Source organism: Python bivittatus, unplaced genomic scaffold (assembly GCF_059951505.1).
Source record: "Python bivittatus isolate LINGU-HERP-01145 unplaced genomic scaffold, Pbiv_v1 ctg000480_np1212, whole genome shotgun sequence".
Classification (NCBI taxonomy): Eukaryota; Metazoa; Chordata; class Lepidosauria; order Squamata; family Pythonidae; genus Python; species Python bivittatus.
Genome location: NW_028277075.1, coordinates 71140979 through 71163889, shown reverse-complemented (window position 1 = coordinate 71163889; position 22911 = coordinate 71140979). Strand labels below are relative to the sequence as shown.

The following is a 22911-nucleotide window of genomic DNA, read 5'->3' as shown; positions in this document are numbered from 1 at the left end:
GGGAGTGTTTTCTTTCAAAATTGAACATCCTGTGTAAGGGATATAAAACAGAATGGGCTTCTTCAGCAAACCATGTTTAGGAACCCTTGTTCAGCCTGAGTGAAGGAAATGTTTGTGGAGCAGGATAGGTCTCTAGCACCCTTTCTAGTGAGCTGTGAGGCTCCTGTTTGGTTCAGCATTTACTGTTTAAGGAGCAGTGGCTGTTCAAGAAAGTGGGGTCATATATTCCCTCACCAACTTCCCTGATATTTGCTCACTTACACTGTGGTGCTTTTCTTTTCTAACGTTGATGGGCTAATGCCATTAACAGCAAGCTTAGTCTTGAGGAAGTTATATTAACTGCTTTTTTAAAAAAAAAACCCTTGGCTGCTAACATGCTCTGCCTCTGACACTTTGATGCAATCCCTCAAACTTCATTTAGGGACATTATTTGACCTAGAGTAATAGCGGCACCAGCTTTACTCAGCATTATGTCCACTATTCTCAAATAGATACAGTTGTTACTGTGAAATTTGGTAGTTTGAATATCACCAGACAGGTCTAGATTTGGGGGGGACAGAGTTTAAAAAACATGGAAATATTTTTAAGAAGTATTTAGCACCTGATTTACATAAGCTCTTCCTGTTACCTGAGAGCTTATGATGGTACAATATCTTTGTAGTACTTCTTTCTTTTAATGACCTGCCATATTCATATGATCAAGGAGTAAAATGAATTTGCATCTTAGACTTTATTTTGGAGCTATATCCTGTATAGTTCTAATCCCTGCTGTGTAGTGCTGCTTGGCATTAACTACAGTTATTCCCAGCAGATCTTTTTACAGTGCTAATTATCTGGAGGGAAGACTTTGTTAGGTCAAAGCTAAGAATCAACAGGGTCTAAAGTGAAGCAGTTACTGCAACCCATTCCATATCTTCTGTGACTGCTGCCTGGCTGGAAGTTTGGCAACCACTCAGATTATAATGTGTAGGTGGTACTGCATGCAGCTTAGCACTGCATGTTCCACAAGACTGCTACAAATTATTGTGTAATTAAAGTTGATGCGAGAAAAGTATTTGAAGCTGAAAGCATGTGCATACTACTGAGGAAACTCTTCTATCTTGACTACAGTATGCAGTATTTTACTATCATTACGAACAAATAATATGAGCCCTGTTCGGCAAATTACTTGAAGTATTTACCCAGTTTGGCTATCAATCTCTTGTCTGCTTCTTGGTCCCCCTCCCCCACTTCATTGGGTGCAAGTGTGGTTTTATTAAAATAATATTTTGTATTTAGCCAGGATAGTCACTTGCACTCTAGGTGAAAAACTTCTGATTTAGATTTGTGACATAAAACCATTATATCAATCAAAAATAGTCCTTTAATGTTCCCATCGTAAGCATGTAGTTTTGATTCAATCAATTACAGCTGCAGCAAATTATTTCTATTTTCTTCTAGTAAATCCCCCCCCCCTTTTTTTTTCCTTCACAGAAAGAAGCATGGTGCTGGGAATTGAACTTGTATAATTTTCCCTCTACCAGATGGATAGTTTACAGTAACTAGTTTAACATTGTTCCACTCCATATACAGTTCCATAGTCTAGTAATACCTATTAGGTTACTCTGGTTCTCTAAGCATTGGATCCCCTTCCTGTTAATATTAAAGGATGGTTCATATCACCGTCTGTCAGAAGCTGACAAAAGAGCTTTTTTCTTGTCACATGAATAAGGATTCTCTTTTTAGCCTTTTATTTTAACAGCAACAAATTATAACTGGTGAGAACAAGAAGTTCAGGTGTTCTTCAAGGACTAGTCTTCTATTGTGTGAAAAATAGTCCATCTACTTCAAATAGTATCTGATAAATGGCACAATGCTGAAGTCTTTGCAGCTGGAGAGGATTGTCAGATCCCTGGTAATATGGTAGTGAAGACCTGGGGGAACTGTACTAGCATTGTGAATCCTACCAGAGAGAGGACAGGGTTTACAATTTTTAGCAGAACTACCTGAAGTAGTAGCCACTGAGTGGCAACAGATCTGTGTTGCATTGTGGCACACCCTTATTTTTTAGTGTTAACAGATGGTTGAGTTAACAAGTCTTTGATTCCTTAAAAGCCTTGTTGCATACAAAATTTCCACAAAGTGATAGTGGAGATTTAGGTGGGGTGCCAGGATGGAGGGGCAGTGATCCATGTTGATAAAGGTTTGTGTATACAGAAGTAAATAAAACAATTAAAAGGGATGCTTTGTTTTTTCATCTCATGTCTAAGTTTGGGAAGCCATAACCAAAATAAATACTTAAAGGGAAAAACAGTCTGTGTCATGTTACATACCAGCTACATGGAAAATGTTCAAGCACAAATGAAGTTGCTTCCCATACATCACAGTAGTGCGGATCTTTCTGCAATGTCCTGCTGCTGAAGATTGCCTATGGAAGAAGCAACAAGTGAGACGTGACTAAATGGAGCACCTGAATCAATTACCACTCCCACAAGGGAATGCATTTTTTAAAAATGTGGCTGATCCTATTTGAATGGTTGATTAACTTGCATAACTCCTGTGAAATTACCTCTAATATATTTGAAATTGTCCCAAAAAGTGTGCATTACTTTTGGAAATTTCCTGAAAAGTGGCTGTAGATTAAAATGCTACTGCATTCTTTTAACAAAGGAGGTAACAACCTATTCTCCCGCATCATAATAAATTCAATATTTCTATATCGATCTTCAGAACCTTTGGAAATAATTTTTTGCTTCTAGTAGAGAAACTGGGCTGCGGAATTAATAGAAGAGTATTGTTTATGATTCAGTATGTTGTTTTAAAGGTGACAGCTTGAAGAGAGAATCGTGGGTGAATAATACTTAGGGAGCTGTTAGGAAAGGATGGGATGATCCCTAGCTGAACAAACTTAATTATGCGTGCCCCATGAACTCAGAAGAGTGTAAGGTGCCATTTTCTTTTGAGGTTCCTGAATGTTCTGAATAATTTTCCTTCCCTTTGTAGCCAGTGTAGGAGATTACATACATCAGCTCCAGAGATGACATTTCTAGGGAACGGAATGGTGTTTGATTATGCATTAACTATGTAAGTGACATTGGCCCTGTAACATTTGAATATGGACTACCCCTTCAAATGTGGAGTAAATCTTTAGTTCTGAAATGTCCTTCAAGGAGCCATAGAACATAAGGTTCGTAACAAAGGCAACAGTAGTACCCATATTGTTTCTGATATCTATTAGAAAAAGGAAACCAAGTTGGAAGCATGTCATCCCAACTTTTTTCAAAAATATTCTGGAGGGTTGTATAGGCTTCTGCCACCCAGAATCATTTATTGAGATGGGTAGCTATTCAAATTGATTAAACAAATACATTTCAGTACAATAAAGGAAATTGGAGCAATCTGCCTTATTTGTGTTTCTGATAAGATGCAGTAAGGTACTAAATGGCTAAAAGGTTATTAGTACATAACAAGGCTTGTTTCAAAGTATGTTAAATGTGGCTGGATTAGTGTGTCTTTTAGAAAAACATCACAACTGCACCATATGGGAATGTGGCATATTAGAGAGGAAAGGTCTGAAAAGAAATGTTTTATGAAAGCCAATGAGTTCAAGCCAGATTCTTGAGGCCGTCTATAGTAGACAATAACATTGATGGGTAGGATTTTGTCATACAGCTGGAGTTACTATACACTTAGCACTTGCAATAATTGACAACGCGATGCAGAAACTGACCTAGGATAGGGAAACTTCAATGCCATCTTAAAACCTTAAAAAGCATACTATTATTAGGAAAACAGCATAATAGAGCTTATTTTGCTAATTGGAAATTAACTATGAAGCAATTATGAGTTACATTTTCACTCACAAATCTAGTATGGTTTAATGGGAGCTCTGATAGTCCCTCTTGAAAAGTTCATGACATCTTAGGTGCTTGATGGGGGAATTGTAGTTCCTTTGGGAAATTAAGGTTTGAATTGTCTTGTGCAGAATATTAAAAAAGTGTTTTGATGGATCATTAGATGTTAAAGTTAATTCAGTATCAGATTGGTTTGTTTTATTCAGATTACTAGAAAAAAGAAAGCTTACTGCCTTACAGAAGTTGGACCTTGGTTATCTTGTACTTTGGATTCTACTAAAACATCCAGTTTACTTTCCTCTTGGGCTATAAAAACAAGAGCCACAGAACTCTACCAAGCTGACTGAGGCGACATGACATAATACAACCATACGTAGCAATAGTTTGATGGGCAATTTTCTGCTACAAAACTACTTTGGTTCGAGGGCAATTTGCAGTTGATAATATTTTTATATTTCATCTTACTTCCTAGAATGTTAACTTTATTTAAGATATTTAGTAGCTTGTCCTTTATTCTTGCATGGAAGCTAATCTTTTAGGGCAATCATTAAAACAACAACAATCACATCAAACACATAGTACAGCATCAAATAATAAAACATGTCTTATAAAATAAACTCTCAGGGATTTTTTAAAAGTCTTTTTTAAAAATAGGGAAAGTTATCTCGATCTTCTTGAGAGTTCTTAATGTTGGGCCCATTATAGAAATTTATGCAACAAGTTAAAGAATGCATGATTAAATGGGCAAAAAATATTGGATATAATATACATATGCAGCAATGGGAAAATATGTGGTCTAAAGGATTAAAATTTACTTTATGTTATAATTTGAAAGAAAATTTTTATAAAATGTATCGATGGTACATGACACCCCAAGGATTATCAAAGATGTATGGGACAATTTCCAACGTTTGTTGGAAATGTAACCAACAAGAAGGGTCGTTTTACCATATGTGGTGGACATGTAAAATTGCAAAGAAATTTTGGACTCAAATACAAGCTTTGATGCAGAGCATACTACAGATACAGGTTCCATTTAAACCAGAACTATTCCTGTTGGGGATAATGGACTTTCAAATCGGAAAGCATCTTATCAGAATTACTCAATACATGATTACCGCAGCAAGACTTTTGTATGCACAATTTTGGAAAACCCAGACACTACCAACAATACAAGAATGGTTGCTAAAACTGATGGAAATGGCAGAAAATGATAAACTGACTTGTTTATTAAAAGAAAAATAATTATTACCTTAAGGAATGGAAACCATTGATGGACTATTTGCAAAATGCAGGCAGGGCGAAGCTTACATGGGGACTTGAAGATTAGATTATAAATGTAATGGGATATGTTTTGACAAAGAATTATTCCTATTTAATGCATTAAAAACTAGCACCTATGAGACTCTTACTATTCTCAAGACCAGAGATAGATTGGAAGCTATCTATTTTTCATGCCTTTCTTCTTTTCCTTTACTTTATCTCACGTTTTCTTTTCCTTTTTCTTATAATTTGTATTTTTCATTTTCTTTTTCATTTCTGACCTTTAACCTTGTAATTTTAAAATTTCAATAAAATATTATTATAAAAAAAAATTATGCAATTAGGGATTAGCACTGTCCCTAGTACTAATCAGTCTAAAAACTCTTACAGGACCGTGGAAGTCAATCCCAACTTTTGGGCAAATTCATATTATGGATCTTTCTTCAGATCAGGTTGTTTTAAGCTATTTAAGAGTTTTAAATTTAAAAATGGCATCTTAAATCGTGCAGTCAGTGAAACCTGTGCAGAATAAAATATGTTCAAAATGGCTAATTCCTTCATGTTTCATGCTGCCACATTTTGCACCACACAAATTTTTTTTGGACTGTGTTTAAAAGCATAGGGTGCATTATACCAAACCATCTTGACTAGCCAAGACAAATGTTTCAGAAGCAAGGCCCCCTTGATATATGACTGTAGTTGATTTAAAATTTAAAAAAACTCCTAGATAACGCTGATGCTTGTGCTCCCATAGAAAATGTTGACTCCAAAGGCTCCCCAAGCCATACACCTAGTGCATTAGGCAAGGGAGTTGCAGAACAGAAGACTAGAAAAGACTACACAAGATTTTTGGTAACATCTATGACTGTCTTTAAAAAAAAATTAAGGAATATTGAATTAAAGCATTATTACAGTGGTACCTCTAGTTACGAACTTAATCCGTTCCGTGACTCTGGTTGCAACTCGAGTTGGTCTCAAGTCGAGGTAAAGTTTCCCATAAGGTTCAATGTAAATACAGTTAATCCATTCCCCCCTCCGAATTTGGTCGCACCATGAGGCAAATTTCCCCATAAGGTTCAATGTAAATACGGCTAATCCACCCTCCGAATTTGGTCGCACCCAGAGGTAAATTTCCCCCATAAGGTTCAATGTAAATATGGCTAAACAGTTCTGAAACATATGCATTTTATTTTTAAACCTCAAAAACATGGAAAAAAGTACAGTACAGCACAGTATGAAGAGGGAGAATGGGGTGGGGAGGCAGTTATTGTTTGGAGGGAGAGTCCCCCTCCAAAGGGACATCGGGGAGATCTCCTTCAGGGGTTTCCTCTCTTCTTTGCCTCTTAGCTGCAGGCTCAGTTCTGGGGAAAAACCTGTCTAAAGTCAGTTGCCAGCCTGCTCTGCATTTTCTTTGGAGCCATGCTGATAAGCACACCAAAAACCTTCCAAACGCCACAAAACACACCACAAGCCTCACCGAACGTCTCCTTGCTACCACGATCTTGCCCACAGGAAGCCGTGACCGCGTGGCAGCAGGGAAAATGGCCGCGGATCCGGTTCGTAACTCGAGGCGGAGTTCGCAAGTAGAAGTAAATTTTTGGGGCTGGAACTGGTCGTATCTCGAAAAATTCGTAAGGAGGGGCGTTTGTAACTAGAGGTACCACTGTATTGTTATTTTCCCTTACATTTTATATGTTGATTGTAAATGGTACTGAATGTATGAATTTGCCTATGATTGCACATTTCACCAGTGTCTGGGTAAGATTTATTAAAGATAGAGTTGGTGAAACATTCAGTCTAGTTCAGTTAGGGTTCTGCACAAACAGCTTTCTCTTCATACAAGTGCATAAACAGCAAGGAACAACCTTTGAAGTAGCTGAAGCCATCCAAAAGATATGGATGCTTTAAGGAAGGCTGCGTTGCTCACTCCTCTTTTGAATGATTTGCACATTCCTAATTTCAGTATCTGGTCTTACATATAGTCAGTGCTCAAAAACCCATTTTTCACAAAGTTAAACTGAAGAAAAAGTAGTAGAACCTTTAGGGCTTTTAAAGGTACTTATGAAACCTGTTCAGGTTCTTTGGAGAATGCTTAAGAATGACTGAACTTAACTGCTAAATGTTTCCCGAATAAAAATGTTTCTGTTTACCCTTACAAGGGCAGCAGGTATGTTAGCTTGGCACTGAGATCTAGTTAGCCAGATCTGGAAACAGCCACCAAAACACTGTATCTTCTATTTCCACCAAACGTGCCCCCAGTAGCGGTAGGGCAGAGAAGTTGGTCTATCTGGAACAAGAGTGAGTGATGCCTTTTGGTGAACAAAAGCCTCCCCTAATGTTTTTTGGTGGCCCAATTGCTACAACTGGTGAGTTGATGCAAAGTGGGAAAGGGTATATTAAATACATGGCCAGACGCAGCTGGGGTTTTCCATGTCTTTTATGAGAATTGGGATTTAGACCTTTTCCTTGTTTAAATAGGATTAGCCTGCATTGTAGTTTTGTACCTCAAAATGGTAGAGAAAAGATGCCACTGATTTTCAGCATTTAAGTTCAGATGGGACTTCAGAGACTGCATGAGCAGGGCTCAGAGGGCACGCATCACCCATTCCTGGTCTAGAAAATGCTAGAACTCAGATTGGGAAATATCATATTTCAAATAGCCTGATCCTGAGAGGTGCATGGCATTATAAGTTATCTGCAGCACTGAATTGTTCTTGAAATGGCTCAATAGCCAGCAAGAGGCTGGGTTTGCACAATATGCTCAACTATTACAAAGAACAATAGCTGTGTTCCTTCCAGCAACGTGTTAAGCTAAAACAAATGACAGGATGGCTTACCATGCTGGCTTGCCTCACAGAATAATTAGGACGTAATTTGTTCAGCTTAGAATAGCCATTGTGATCTGTAAATCATGGTTTAACACAGCCAATGTGCTATAATAGAAGGATCAGGTGTCCTAGTGGTTCTGGAGCAAGTTGGCTGCTATATTTGTGCCAGACGGTTTCTAAGGGTTTCAAAGGCATGTGACCCAGTGGTCAAATTGATCTCTCAGGGGACTGATATCCCACAGCTCAATTTCCATTTCCCAATCTCTTCAAAGCATTTGGAAGCAACTGGGCTATGTTTGGCTGTTGTTCTAATAGGTTGGGTTGGTCTTTGTGGGAAGCTGAGAGGAGTTCTTTAGGGAATATGTTTTATATTGATTTTTAGATTGTATACCACACAGCATCATTTGAATGGGCAAGATAGAAATTTGTAAAACGAATATTTTTCTTCCAACTCTGTATCTGAGCAATGTTATTTCAAGTTGGCTGGAAGGAGGGAAAAGTGCTGCCTCCTCTGTTTAACACCTACCTGGTTGAAAAGAGTCACTTTTTTGTGAGATGGGCGGTATCTAAATTTGAAATATATATATATATATATACACACACACACACACACAGACAAATAAATAAATAAATAAATAAATAAATTTTCTGAGCCAAGAAACAGGAAACTGGAGAAGATTGTAAGACAATACAGTGCTACAACAGCATCAATCAGGCTGTGCCTAAAACAGGCCAGATTCATATTACCAATGTTCTCCAAAACAGCAAGGTTGTGAATGGTTTACTGACACGAAGCGCCTTTATTTCACAATTGGAAAATAAATCCTGCTTAAAGGGGACTCAAAGGTGCCTCTGAATTCCTTTTGTGTCCTGATTGTGGATTTAGATTTCCTGGATTGAATTTACAAGGATTAGCGGGCCATGGACGGGGCTATTCGCCAATCAAACTCAAAACCGTAGAAAAGCGTACAGATTAGAGGTGCGAGCGAGCGAGCGAGCGAGCGAGCAAATCACCGGGGGCGAAAAAAGGGCCAGGAGGTGACCGAAACGCCCGCGTTGCTCTCAGAGGGTTAAGCTTCGCGGCTGGAATGTGCAGTTTCTCCTCAGGCCGCGGGGGACGGAAGGAGAGCGAGCGAGCGCGCGCGCCAGCCAGGCGCACCAGGGAAGAATTCTCTCGCTCGCGGTGGAATTTCGGAGCTGAGCAAGGGGTTTCCGTGGCTCCAGACAGTTTTCCTCGCGCGAGCGGCGCCTCGGCTCCGCTGTGCCCTCCGGGTGATGGCTTCCTCGGAGCGGCACCCCGTGACCTCCCAACACCAGGACTCATGTCGTCGCACCGTCCATCTCCTGAGGAAGATGCGCTCAGATGTCAGCAGCCTCTTGGAATCCTATGTGAGTCTTTCTACTGCGTGCGTGCCTCTGTGTGCGTGTGCGCAAGAGAGATTCGTGCTTGAGGGCCGGGATTCGGGTTTGGTGAGGATAGCGTGTATTCGCGAGAACAGAGCGTTGCGCTATTGCTTCCATCACAAATTAAGTAATTTTCCCAATGGAGTTTTGTTAACGCTATCGATCAATGAACACTGAACACTTGTTAGAGATTTATAATTGCCGTTAAGTGTGATGATACCTAAGTAAGATCTTTCATCACCTCACTGACGTCTGAATAAAATGTATACCAGTGATAACTGCAGCTCCCGAACCAAGCTTGTGCTGCTGGATTGGGTATTTTTTACCATTAATCTGAAGAGCGCCATCAGCTCCTCCTTACACCAGCTCCCCTGAAAAAGCTACCTGACATCAGCGGATGAATTATTATTATACTGAATCATATAACTGGAATGGACAAATATCATGTACATTGCCCCTTTTTCTGCCCATGGGCAGAGCCATCCACCCACAACTGGATGCTTGACTGCAGAAAGCAAATAACTCTGGTTAACTCAAGTAACTGCAGAATGTTGTATTGTTGAACAATGACTAATAAATTAAAGAAATTATAGATGTCCTAGACTCCATGCCCATCAAGCTATGTATACACACAAAAATCATGACCTACTTCTCGCAAAAGGAATGTTTTGCAGTTTGTTGCCTTAGGGATGGGGAACCTGTCTATCCCTATCAGAGGTCTAGATAGAGATGAAATAGGGGCTTAATTTTATTTATTTTAAGGTAGGCTTGGCTTTGCCAGGAAAGGAGGGGGCACAGGAAAAAAAATCCTATGATAGAATGCCACCTTGTGGGAGACTATATGTATAACTTGAAATGGTTTTTTTAAACCATGCCCACATAAGATTTATTTTAGGGAGTCTAAGGGACATGCTGATGACTGTCTTGACTTAACCTATTTCACATGGTGGTTCTTGGGTTGATACTATGAAAAGAGATCCCCACATACCCCCATTGTAGCTCCTAGTGGATGGATGGAAAGATGGTTAACTAAGTTTTTACTTAGGTTTGATCTACTTCCTTTGCTACATTGATCAAATGATCAATTTCTTCACATGGTCACTTACCAATCCTGAAATGTTATCAGTAAGTATGCCCCATTGCACTCTTGAAGATATACAAGGATGAGGATGAGTCTTTTCCCCACTTATATCAGGTGCCCATCCTCAAAGGCTCATCTCAGAAATAAATTATAAGATGAAATAATTCCACTTGTATCAAAGAATCCATTATTCCAAATATTTACTTGTTACCCCAAGGAACAAACAGTGATGTCTCTGTTTGCCTGATTTTAGTATTGAGATGGCAGAAAATTAAAATTACCAAATGTATATAGTAGTGATACTTCCAGTTGACCAATCCTTTAAGAAAAAACTGTCCTTGTATGTCACAATATTGAGTCCTTCAGATGGCTAGACAGGATGTGAGCAACTGGCTCTGGGAGATAATAAATGCTTCTTCAAGGGAAGGAATAACACTGCCTCCTTTGAAGGAAGTAGTAGGGCCTCCTCTCTTGAAGAGGCCTTCCCTAGAACTGCCTGTGTTTGACAATTTTGATCCATATTCTACCTGCAATTTTGGGGCACGTTTGTCAAGAATTTGGTGGGCAATCAGCTACAGAGCATTGCAGAGGAAACTGGTGATTTGGAACTTTTTCAGTCAGGATTCAGGCCCGGTCATGGGTTAGACACAGCAGTGGTTCCTCTGGTGGTACCTACTTCAGGACTTAGATGTAGCTAGTACACCTCTCTTGGTCCTGTTAAACCTTTCAGTGGCTTTCAATACAACTGTGTTATTCCTCTGGAACACCTACAAGGGTTGGGAGTAGGAGGCACCATTTTACAATGGTTCTGCTTTTACTTGAGTGGGAAGTTCCAGTCAGTGGCTATGTGGGGGAAGCACTCCAGTTCATGGGACTCCACTCTGGAGTCCCAGAATCTGTACTCTACCCCATGTTGTTGAACATTTACATGAAACTAATGGGAGAGGTAATTCATCAGCTTGGGATGAAGAGTCAAGCCAGAGATGGTGTAGAAGTCCTGAACTGGTATATGAAGGTGTCAGGAACTAGATCAGGTGAAACAAACTCAAATCTTATTGAGGCAGATCTGCTATTCTTCAGGAATCATCATTGGTCCTGGTAGTTACTTTGGATGCAGGGGTGCTCCTCTGAAGATGATGGTTTATTACTTGGGAGTCCTTCTGGACCCTCAGCTCCTGTTCAGACTACTGCAATGTGTTCTTGATGGGGCTGCCTTTGCATACAACTTAGAAGCTACAGCTGGTACAAAATGAGGTGTCAAGACTTTTGTTGGAGAATCCCATCAATGTAACACCTATATTAGTCACTGAATTGGTTATCAGCAGTCTTCCAGGCCCAGTTGGTCATTACCGTTCTTTAAAGCCCTCTACAGCACCTGAATTTAACGGGCAGTGCCTTACAAGGAATAGGTATGCCCATTCAGTCTAGTGATTTTAAGAGGGTTTGTTGAACATTACCTGACTTAGTGAGGTTGGAGGAGTATGGTCTAGACAACAGGTCTTCCCTGTAGCAACCCCCACTTTATAGAACCCCTACCTACCCCTGCAAGGTATATGCAGCCCCTACCTTGTTAATATACTGTAAGCAAGACAAGGCTGTATTATTTCAGCAAGTGTCTGGCCCTTAGTGGCTCAAAATGGGATATTGGATCTTCTATATTTAATACTGGCATTTTATTAGTTAGACTTCAACTTAGTTCCACCTGTACTGTCCAGCATGTTGGGCAATGATTGCTCTCCAACTATTGTGATCAGATCTCATTTAATTGCATCTGTTGTTTCGACAGCAGAGAAAAAAAATGGGTTTCAGGTTGCTAGCCCAATGCCTAACCTTCCCCCTTTCTCATGCAGACTTAGGACCGGCAGTGGTGGAGTTTAGGGTTTTATGGTTATGTGTATTATTTTGCTTTATATTGTTTAGAGTCCTCCAAGACTGGGGCAGATTATAAATATTGCAAATAAATAATAAATGAAATAATGTTTTCCTTCAGAATATAGCCTCAGCAGGAGGGAGCACTTAGCTGACTCAGCTAATTTTGGAAGCTTAGCTGGCTCAGCTCTGGTTAATCCTTGGTTGGTTAACTGTTTTAGAATTTACTGTTGGCTATACAGTAAAACATAATGGCTAGACTTATGCAACACTACAGGCCAACTGTCCCAAATATTATGGCTTAGAGGATCAGGAAACCATTTTTAATTTGGAGGCTACAACTTACCCTTCCAGCTATCTGTGCCTTCCACTAGTACACTTGAAAATATGGGGGCCCATTTTCTTTGGAGTTTAGGTGTCAGAGTCTGCACACTCAATCCCAAAGTTCAGTAAATCCTCTGGAGTCCAAAAGTTCCATCAGAGATTTCTTTATTCAGGAGAAGTGTACAGCATCATAGTTTGTTGAGTCTAATTCTACAAAGCAAACCCTTGTCCTTTTAAGCCCAAATTCCCCCCCCCTTCTAGGTTTTCTTTCCCGCTTGAAACTCTTCGCGCCTTGCCCCGGTTCTCACACCTCTTGGCCTTGGATGCTTGTTTCAAGATAAAGATAACGGCACCTGGCCTCCTCTCCCCCCTTTTTATGGCAGGTCAAGCAAGCGGTTTAAAATAACATTCCCACCGTTCCACTATTCACCCATTGATATATACTTAGCAATAAAAGTAAAAGCAATAAGAAAACAAATGAAGGTTCTGGCTTGCGTAGATCCTGACATTAGGAGTTAACAGTGAGAATGAGCCCTACATTCCTGTTCATATTTTCCTGTTTTTCACCTACAAATGAAACCACCTACAATTAGCCATTTTGACATCAGATTTCAGTACTGCAATCTTAGGGTGTTTGGATAGTCTATAAATGGGTGTGGGGGCCTATAAATGGGGTTGTGGTTGCCCATCTCTGGCTTAATATATTTTATCAACCCAGCACAGTATTTCTGTAATAGTTACCAATTTTCCAAATGACAATAACAATTATGCTACAGAGGTACAACTTTCCTGGCTCTGAATGAGATGGGTTTCAATAAATGTTGTTGCTTCAGTGCAAGTAGGTTCTCAATTATTTCTTTCTTATGCATTGTACAGAAGAGCCATATTTGCATATGTGTTTCTACAGAAACCTTGAAAAAAGCCTATTAACTGTTAAGAACCCACATACCCCTGTATCAAATAAGAATTTGATATGGGTTGTATTTCACATACAATCAGAAATTACAAGTTAAATTTACCATGTGTATACGTAGATATTGAAAATCTAAGAGTTTGGAATAAAAATCTAAATAGTAAAACTAAAACTATAAAAACTAAAACAGCCACACAAAACACATGAGGTCAGGAAACTGAAATTATCACCAATATTAAATGATGCAACTAATTAAGAAATTGTTACAAACACTGAATTAAATTATAGGTTCCTCATTTCCTCTATCAAAACACAGATGATAATAACACACATGTGCACACGCACATATATAAATCTGTAATATAGAGAGAAACTGTCTAAAACAAAATTTTGAGGGACAAATGTGTGCTTTTTGAGTGATGAGATACCTCAAAGAGACATGACTATGTACACCCAAAAGTATTCTTGCCTGCAGAAGATCCTCAATCAAGTGCTTCTCTGGCCCATTTCAAGGTTTAGGCAGTTTCATATATACGTCAGCTTCAAGCAGGATTTGACCCAAGATATTTTGTTCCCTAAGGTGGAGCACTCATAGAACACATTAACCCAGAGTTCTCACTCGAGGCAGAAATGACCAGGCTCAAATGATCATATTTTGGATGTTATGCAAAGACCAAGCTCCCTTGAGAAGTCCTTAATACTGGGAAAGGTGGAAGGAAAGAGAAGAGGATGACCAGCATGGCACATAATCAATCAAGATGGAGCAGACAGAACATCCCCACCTACCCATGTCAAGGTGCATAGTATCCTAGACGAGGGAAGTTATTTTAGCACATGAGGCAGGAAATCCCACAAGAACTGTTTCTCATTCCAGCAACAGAAACTCAGCAGTGTCTTGATAAACGATACTGGCTTGAGGAAACTGCGTCACAGTAGAGCTGGTTCTGTCTTCATAAAAGCTGATCCCAGACTATTAAACTATAAAGGTCAGTCCTGGGACACTGAGTTTACACAACAGCATTTGTATAGGAAAAAGAATTACCTGAGTGGTGCCACCATATTCACAAAAGAAAAGTACTTATCTCTGATTAATTGGACAATATTGTCTTATACCCATATTCGTTTGAAAAACAAAAACAAACTCTGGTATCTCCTGGTAGGTCTGATAAAAACTTCTCTCTGTCTAAAATTCTTGAATGTAATCATGAAATTAGTTTTCACTTAGTGAAAACTTTTCTGAGCTAAATGAGTTAATGAAGGCAGCTGTCTATGAAATGGGGAATTCTTTTGGAAAGAATTTTAGATGAGTGAAGTCATACAGCAAGCACCTTGTGAACATTAAGCTGTAATCTCTGTGGTGGACCCCTAGCCAGAACCAGCACAGCTTTACCCAAACAGATACTATACAGATGTATTGCAACTGTGATTCCCAGCTGCCTTTGGCCATGCTAGCTGGGACATTCTTGAAAGTGCAGTCCTAACCCATTTAGAGTGTGCTAGGAGGCCTAGTGTATTGGTCCTATTGAATCCATTTTGGCTCTTTCTTAGCATCCAGTTCCTTACTTTATTAGTTATGTGATGAATGTAGAATGATTAATTAATGTCAGGTTCTGTCAGGTTTTTTTTTTTTTTTTGGTGGATTTGTTCTCTTTACAGAACCTCAGAGTTAGTACTTCTACAATTTCATAGTTTTGAATTACTTTTTGTTATCAAGATGACTTGCTGTGGGGTAAAAAAATATTTTTTAAAAAAATCATTTTCTCAGAAAAAAGAAAGAAAAATAGAAAAAAAGAAAAAATAAGAATATAGTAAAGAAAAAGAAAGAGAAGAAATATATAAATAAATGACTTCCCCCTTTATCACAACAAGTATAAACAATTTTAGTAACTTTTCATCTTCTCTTAAAATACAACAAATGATCTATTCTTCCCATGTCCCATCTCTTATCTATAAACAAATCCTAAAGCCTTGTCATTTCAGTCCTGATGTCAGCAAAAGTCCATTAAGGGTTACCAGAAATAACAACATGTCTATTTTAATCAAATAAATCAAATAAACCAACTCTATATTCCTTCCTTTTACTTCTAACAATCTTGATCTTTAGTCCCTTCAAATAACATCCTAGAACTTGATTTATTTTCATTTTTTCTTTGTCCCTTCTCACAAAATTCTTCAAAGCTTTAACAAGCCTCTTTTGTAAATCCAATATAAGAAAATTATCCAGGTCACTCTTTTGGTTTGTTATTTGTATAACCCTTTTAATTAGTAAGACATTAGCTGGTTGCTTTTGTATGAAAAGTGTAACATCTTTTCCCATGTCATTCTTACAGCCTGCCATTTTTAAATCCACTTTAAAATTAGTCTCAATCTTGTCAGGTAAAACTTGTCCCTCTTCCATAACATCTTTTAAACACAGTCTATCTACAGAGGCAAACACTCTTAAAATTAACTTCTGGGCCCATTATTCAAAAATATCCTTCAGTATGTCCAGTATTAAAATATTTTGCTTCATTCTGTATTAGTAAGTTGAGTCTGAGTGTCCTTCTCCTTTAATTGTAATCTTTAGTTCCTTCTAGTTCCCTCTAGTGTCTAATTTGTAAAGTCTTATGTTTTTTGGGGGTTGTTTTCCAAAACAAAAGCATTTTCCCATGGGAAGGATTCTTTATAATTAATTCCAAAATCTTATTTCAAATTTATCTGGACCCTTAGTCCATTTGTAACTTTCTAAAATCAAAGTTCTAATCGCCCTTTTGCTGCTTATTCCAAAAAAATTATATAAGTCCTTAAACTTGCATTTAAAACTTATTTTGCTAAGGATTGAAGGAAACTTACCCAGTGCTGTAAAACTTGTTGATCCAAAGGTTCCTAATAGCTGAAAAGCAGTTAACAAGCAATTTCCGAAAGTGATTAGAAAAGGAAGTATGCAAACTCAGTGTCCTTTCAAAGGTGCCAACCGTGGGTTGAGCAAGATGGCTTTCCCTCATCTCCCAGTGCTCAAAACCCACTGGAGACTGCTATCTTGTGGTCTGCTCATGAGGAGCAGTTTTCTGGAGCCCTTGTGGATGATCTCAAGTCCTCTCCTTGTCCGACATTCTGCTGTAGTTGTCAGCTCCACTTTTAACAGAGCTATCTTCAGTTCGCCATTTCTTCCCCAAAAGTCCCTAGAAGTTCTCCACCTTCTATTTTTTCTTTTTCTTTTTTTCCTTTTTCTTCTTTTTTTTAGTTTGTATTAGTTTTTATTGATACAATTATAATTTTTAATAAAATTAGTATTTTAAAAAATCATTTTCTCCTCCAATCCCACTCTTGTCATTCCCCATTATTTTAGGCTAAGAAGCAAGGCCTGGACCAAACCTTCAACCTTGATTCGGTCGATGGGGTACCTCTAGCTGATGTTGAAGAATGGAGTGAGATTTCAGATGCTGAGCGTCTGAGAAGCAACCTACAAGCCTATTGGGCATTTCAGATTTTATTGGATCAAATCTTGGAAGAGCAGAGGACCGAGTTAACCCCAGCGGATGTAGCTTTCCATGAATCTATCCAATCAGTTATGCTGCAAGTTTCTGCTTTAGCTTACCAACTGGAAGAATTGATGGTAACACTGAAGCACAATGTGCCAGCCAAAGAAGTAAAAAGTACAAAGGACTGTGATGAAAAAGGTTTGTTTGAACGGAAGATAAGGGGCATGAAGGTGCTACAGGAACTTGCCCAATGGACTGTCAGGTCAGTCCGAGACCTACACCAAATCTCTAAATCTGTTCAGGCATCATCCATTGCACTTGAGAATTACTGCCTGGCTCAGCCCCAGGAAAAATGAGGCCTTGGATTCTTAAGCTTCTTTAAAACAGTGTCTCTCCCTCAGCTGTGGGATTTAGATTGAAGCAGTATTGCCAGCCTGAGCATGCTAAGAAGATTGGAATGAGTTCCCCCTCCCATTCATATTAGTCTGATTACTAAACCCATTCCTGAGTGGTAAAGAGTTTCTAGGGTATCAGTCCAAAATGGTCACTATAGGCTAATAGTGTTGTTGTGATATAAGGCTTATTTACAAATATATGTAGGCTGAGCACCAGAGGAGTGTTGATAATATTAACACTTCAGTGGATTCCTGTTTTCTGGGAGTTCTGCCAGGGAACTCTCTCTGCCTTTCTGTAGTTCCAGCCTAGACTAATTCCCTGCTTTGTACATACCATTCACTCATCTCATCCCCATGATTCTTCAGGGAGGAAAGAATTGTCTCTGCCCATCATCTTCCATTGCAAAATTATTACCAGTGCATTTCTGGTTGCCTTCTTCTTTGCTGAAAACTTAACCATGACTAGCACAGCACCTATGTTAGCTTTTTAGGGGCACTGCCTTAGGGCAGGGATTCTCAAAGTGTGGTCCAGAGACCATGGTCCGTGGAGGTTCCTGAGGTGGTCTGCTGCAGCCTCCCCATGCCACTCCGGCCCAGTGGTGTACCTATCATATTTGACACCCAGAGCGGATCATTTTTTAACACCTCCCTCCTCTGTTACCAAGAGCTAGTTTGGTGTAGGGGTTAAGGCACCAGGTTAGAAACCAGGAGACTATATGTTCTAGTCCTGTCTTAGGCATGAAGCCAGCTGAGTGACCTTGGCCAATCACTCTCTTGTAGCCCTAGGAAGAAGGTAATGGCAAACATTTCTGAAAATGTTGCCAAGAAAACTGCAAGGGGCACTTGCCAAAGTCAAAACTAAGGCACTTTTTTTTCTTTGATCACTACTGTACGGTGCCAACTGTCATAGAGCTGATTGGTATGCTGGAGCAGCAACCCAAATCCACACCTGCAGCTTGCCTCCTTGTCACTTTTGGCAGCACCCCCTTGTTGTCTGCGCCTGGGATGGATCACTCCCCCACCCCTTCCATGGTACAGCACTGCTTCAGCCATCCTTCTGCATGTTCCTCAATAATCAGGTGACCAGCTGACTCTGGTGAGTGTGGGGATGGGTGGAAAGCAGGTTCTGGCCAGCTTCTCACATGCCCTGACAATCCACATGCCAGAGTCAGCTCTGTACTCATCCCCTGCTTCAAGTAATAAAGGAATACTTGACTTTGGATTACATGTTTGGTACAGATTTGACTTTTAAAGGGCCTTACAGTAAAAATGCAGGGGATGGGAAGATATACAGAAATGCAATTATGATCATAATTTTATTTGCCAAAAAAGGAGAGCTTCCATGTTTTTAAAGACAAAAGCATAAGGAGAGAGTCTTTGTTTAACTCACCACATTTTCTCTAAATCATTTTTTCAGAAGGCCATGACTGCAGAAAGTTTGAGAAACATTGCCATAGGGCAACTACACTGAGGACCTGTTCAAAGAACCCTTTTTCTCTCTCAACAGTTACAGAGTTCAAGAATCCTGGTTCATTGGGTTTTGGTTTAGCATGTTGTGCAAATAAGCCATTGTAGTTTATAAGCCATTGTTCATGGTGGTATGTGAACCTACCAGTTCTGGGTTAGTCAATGAACCATGATCAAACAAGCTGTGATTTAGTAGAAAGGAATTAGATTCAGATTACCCATCTCTTAGTTTCATTACATAATTTCTTTTTCTGAAACTTTGAGGGCAAGTAAACAATAAAAAGTAAAGCAAAATCTTTTTCTTAAGATAGTAGAGTACAGATTAATGCAATCATTGAAACCAACATGGTCAAAGCACATAGTTACATTTCCTTTCTTCATTTAACTATCCTAAATCTATAACACAATACTGCCAAAGTTGGCATTTGGGAATGTTTATTTTGGCCTCTCCTTTCCATCCTCCTCAGCATAGGCCAAGATGCTGATATGCACACAAAACAAACAGACATATTTCTAAGGATGTTAAATCATTCTAAATGCCATCAGGATATTTCTTGAAAAATTGGTAAAAATTCTCATCATATTAGAATGCAAGAAATGTACCATTAAGAACAGTTCCAGTCTTTAGTGTGAAGAAATTTACCCAAGGAATCATTTCTGTAAGCATGTAGGCAGATTCCATTTCAGACAACTATAACAAAATAAATAGGATTCTATAGTATTTATAGTTCCACGTGCTTAAATCTGAAAAACAAATGGAAGTATGTAGTGTGGGACTGAGGACTGTCTTTTCAGTTGAGGCAGAAATCTCTACTGGGGGCCTTGGACAAATATAGACACAGAGTCTATTTAGCGCACAAAAGAAATTGGGAAAGGACTTCATCTCTCTCTCTCTCCAAAGTGAAGATTATGGAGATGGAGTTGTGCATGTAGTAGAAGGTATGGAAGGGATTGTGATAATCTCTCAGGATTTTGCACTAGACTAATTCAAGGGTTGCTTTTCAGAGTAAGAGTAAATAGAAATTAGTAACAATATTGATGAAGTGGAAGAACTGATGGACATTATTTTGTATGGTCAAAGTTAAACGATTTATTTTAAAATTAGGCTGATCTGTAATATAATATGCTTGTGGGTGTGTTTTTTTATACATAAAGCAAATAAGCAAAAAGAAATCCATAAGCAAAAGTATGTTGCTGTGGAGCTTTTCAGTTGTGTGAACACAATCAACTTGAATCTGAAGCATGTTGGTGACAGAAAGAGAGAGAAATAAAGAGAAAGGATAGAAGGAATGAGAGTAGGGGGACAGAGAGTAAGGCTACAGCAGTTTTTGCACTCTTACAGTACTCCCAGCCAACCATCTATTTCATTGCCCAAGTCTTCTGATTTCCAGATTAAAATGAAGAAGCAGGGCTTGGTCTGTATTGACTTTACAGGACCATAATGGTTATTTTAGGACACAGTGGGCATGTTTATGTCATGACAAGTCTGCAGCACTGGCACCAAATTGATGGACAAACAAGAAGGTGTCCTTCCTGGCACGGAAATGAGGATCAAGATGACTCAGCTAATCAGCGTTAATTTGCTGGCCAGCGAGAAGTGCATTGTCTGTGCCCTCAATGTTGCTCTGGAAAAAAAACTTCCTTTCTGTAAAAAAGTGTAAAAAAAAGAAAAAGGAGTATTTCATCTGCTCGTGCTGGTGGAAAGCTCTTTATGCTGCCCTCTTCAGCCACTTTACTTATTTTTGATGTGCATCACCATGTTGGGAGACTAGACATTGGGAAGGCGGGCATCCCCTCCAACAGCTGCCTGGAATACCTGATACCACAACACTCAGCAACACTGGAAACAGGAGCTCCCTCTTCGACAAACCTGTCAGATTACAGCAGGAAGGTTCCAGGATGTAGACAATAGTAAGACCCTGGAATGCATAGAATGACTGCTGGAGGGAGGAGCAACTACTTTCTCCATGATGGTGATGGCGGCTGCACCCCCATTTGGAAGAGCCTTTAGTTTTCTGGGGAGTATAATTCCCTTAAATTCTGTGAGTTGTTTACTACTGTGAATAATGATTATGAAGGAAAGCCAAGTTGCATAGAAAATCACCCTCTGAATATTTGTCCTTATCACAAATACTGATTTACCTAAATTTATTTTCACTTCATTGTAATGAAGATGAATATCCACATTCAGTACAATGGAATAGACATTGTACAAAATTTGGCAGACATAGAAAATGACTCCTTGCTTTTTTTTTTTTTTTTCCGGAAGTGTGGGATAGGGGAGGAGGAGTAAACAATTCTATCTATTTTTCCATAAAAGCTATGGTCATCTAAGCGATGGAACTCTTAGGGGCGGGGGTCATTATTTCCCATTACAATTTATACTATAGATTCTTTCATTGGGTTGAATCCAGATTTGCTCTTCAGTTAATGAAAAGCTCTTTATTCTGCTGAGGCTCCCACTAAAAAAATAAGGAGAAAGTAAGTTTTCTTTAGTTCCTCCTTTTGCAGTCTACCAAGCTGCCTCCCATGTGGTTTTGGAGAACATAGGGAGGGAGGTGGATAAGGACCTGGTGACAATCATGACTCCCTGTTCTGTTGGTAGGAGTACCCAGTGTCAGAATTCTTCTCTGGGCAGCTCTAGAACCTGTCCATTGAAGAAATATGAGAAATAATCACGAGGCCGTTTCTTTTCCCATCATAGTGACTGCCTTACCTCTATACGATTTCTAACTTGAATGTTTTATTTATCCTCTTTTAAAACAATGTGAAGTGTTTCTTTTAGCATGTTTGTACAGTTACTGAAATTTAATCATTATGAGGGATTCCTTATTTTTGTATTGTGAGCTAAATTTCTGATGGAAGAAAATGTCTAATAAATGTTAAATGTGATTTCTTTGATTAATGGAAATAATACTGATAGACTTCACTTGTAACATACAAGTATAACTAGTTAGATTGATTGGTTAAAATTAATTTACTAAAGAGGATATCTTATAATTAATCAAGTAGCAGATTATTTTAAGTTAATTAGTAATACACAGCTATATCAATAACTGCCTGTGGAACAAATTCCTTCTCTCTCTTCAGGTCTCATTGCTCCACACAAATTTGCAGTGACTCAAAGGAAGAGGAGAGGCTGGAGAACATCCCTCACACAAAAAAAAGTCAATTAATGTTTGGATACTGCTGAATGCATTACTTTTCATCCAAGTATTCTAACAATTGTGGAAAGCAAATGCCACCTTAGAAGAGGCATTTCCCTTTTACTTGTACTGGAAGAAATGCCTCTTCTTGGACTTTGCTGGCTATGGCACATTTGTGTATCACTTAATGACTACCAATGGGTTGTTTTGTTTTCTCTCAGAGTGATTGTTTTATTCATGTGCAAATTTACTTCATTGATTAATGTAACACATTATCAAAGAAGATTTATTTGAACAAATCAGAGAGTTATTTATCCAATTATACTGAAATTTCTTCAAAGATTTAAAAAATAAAATGTGCTATTTTAAAACAAAGTATTTTTTCAATTATTTGTAGTAACTATTCAATAATTTTCAAATGTGAAATATTTCAGGCTAATGAATTGTAGGCATTGGGAAAAGAAAAGAGGAATGTAGATAATGCTGCTACCAGCAGAGAGCAGTGATAACAAAAACTTTCAAGTTCACCTTTTCTACTTTTAGAATTTTACCCTTCCTGAACATAATGCTGCCCAATATTTCCTGCACATTTTACTCCAAATCAAAAATTATTCAAAGAAACTTGTTACTCAGGATTTTAACTCCATTTGAAGTTCTGCTTGAACCCAAAAACATTTTTGATGAATTCATTTGCCCCTGTAGTTACTGAAATGCACAACGAGAGGGCTTGAAGCAGTGGTGAGCTTTTGGGCTGAACCACCGTGGTCTATTTTTTGTTATTGTCGTTGTTGTTCTGATGTTTCGCCAGCAGCTGTGGCTGGCATCTTCAGAGGCAGAGTGAGGGACTGATTGGTGGAACCTGGCAAGCTGATTGGTCCATATCATGGGAATCCAAGAAAGGTGGGTCCTGATTGATTCAAAATGGAC

At 38.9% G+C, this 22911-nt stretch overlaps 1 protein-coding gene across 1 annotated transcript; it reads left to right on the top strand.

Annotated features, from left to right (window-relative positions):
- The first annotated feature begins 9017 nt into the window (after positions 1–9017).
- Positions 9018–22339, top strand: CNTF (ciliary neurotrophic factor). The gene is made up of 2 exons (XM_007423086.3): positions 9018–9313; positions 16844–22339. The coding sequence occupies exons 1-2, from the start codon at positions 9200–9202 to the stop codon at positions 17330–17332; spliced, it is 603 nt and encodes a 200-aa protein (XP_007423148.1). The 5' UTR covers positions 9018–9199; the 3' UTR covers positions 17333–22339.
- The last annotated feature ends 572 nt before the right edge of the window (positions 22340–22911 follow it).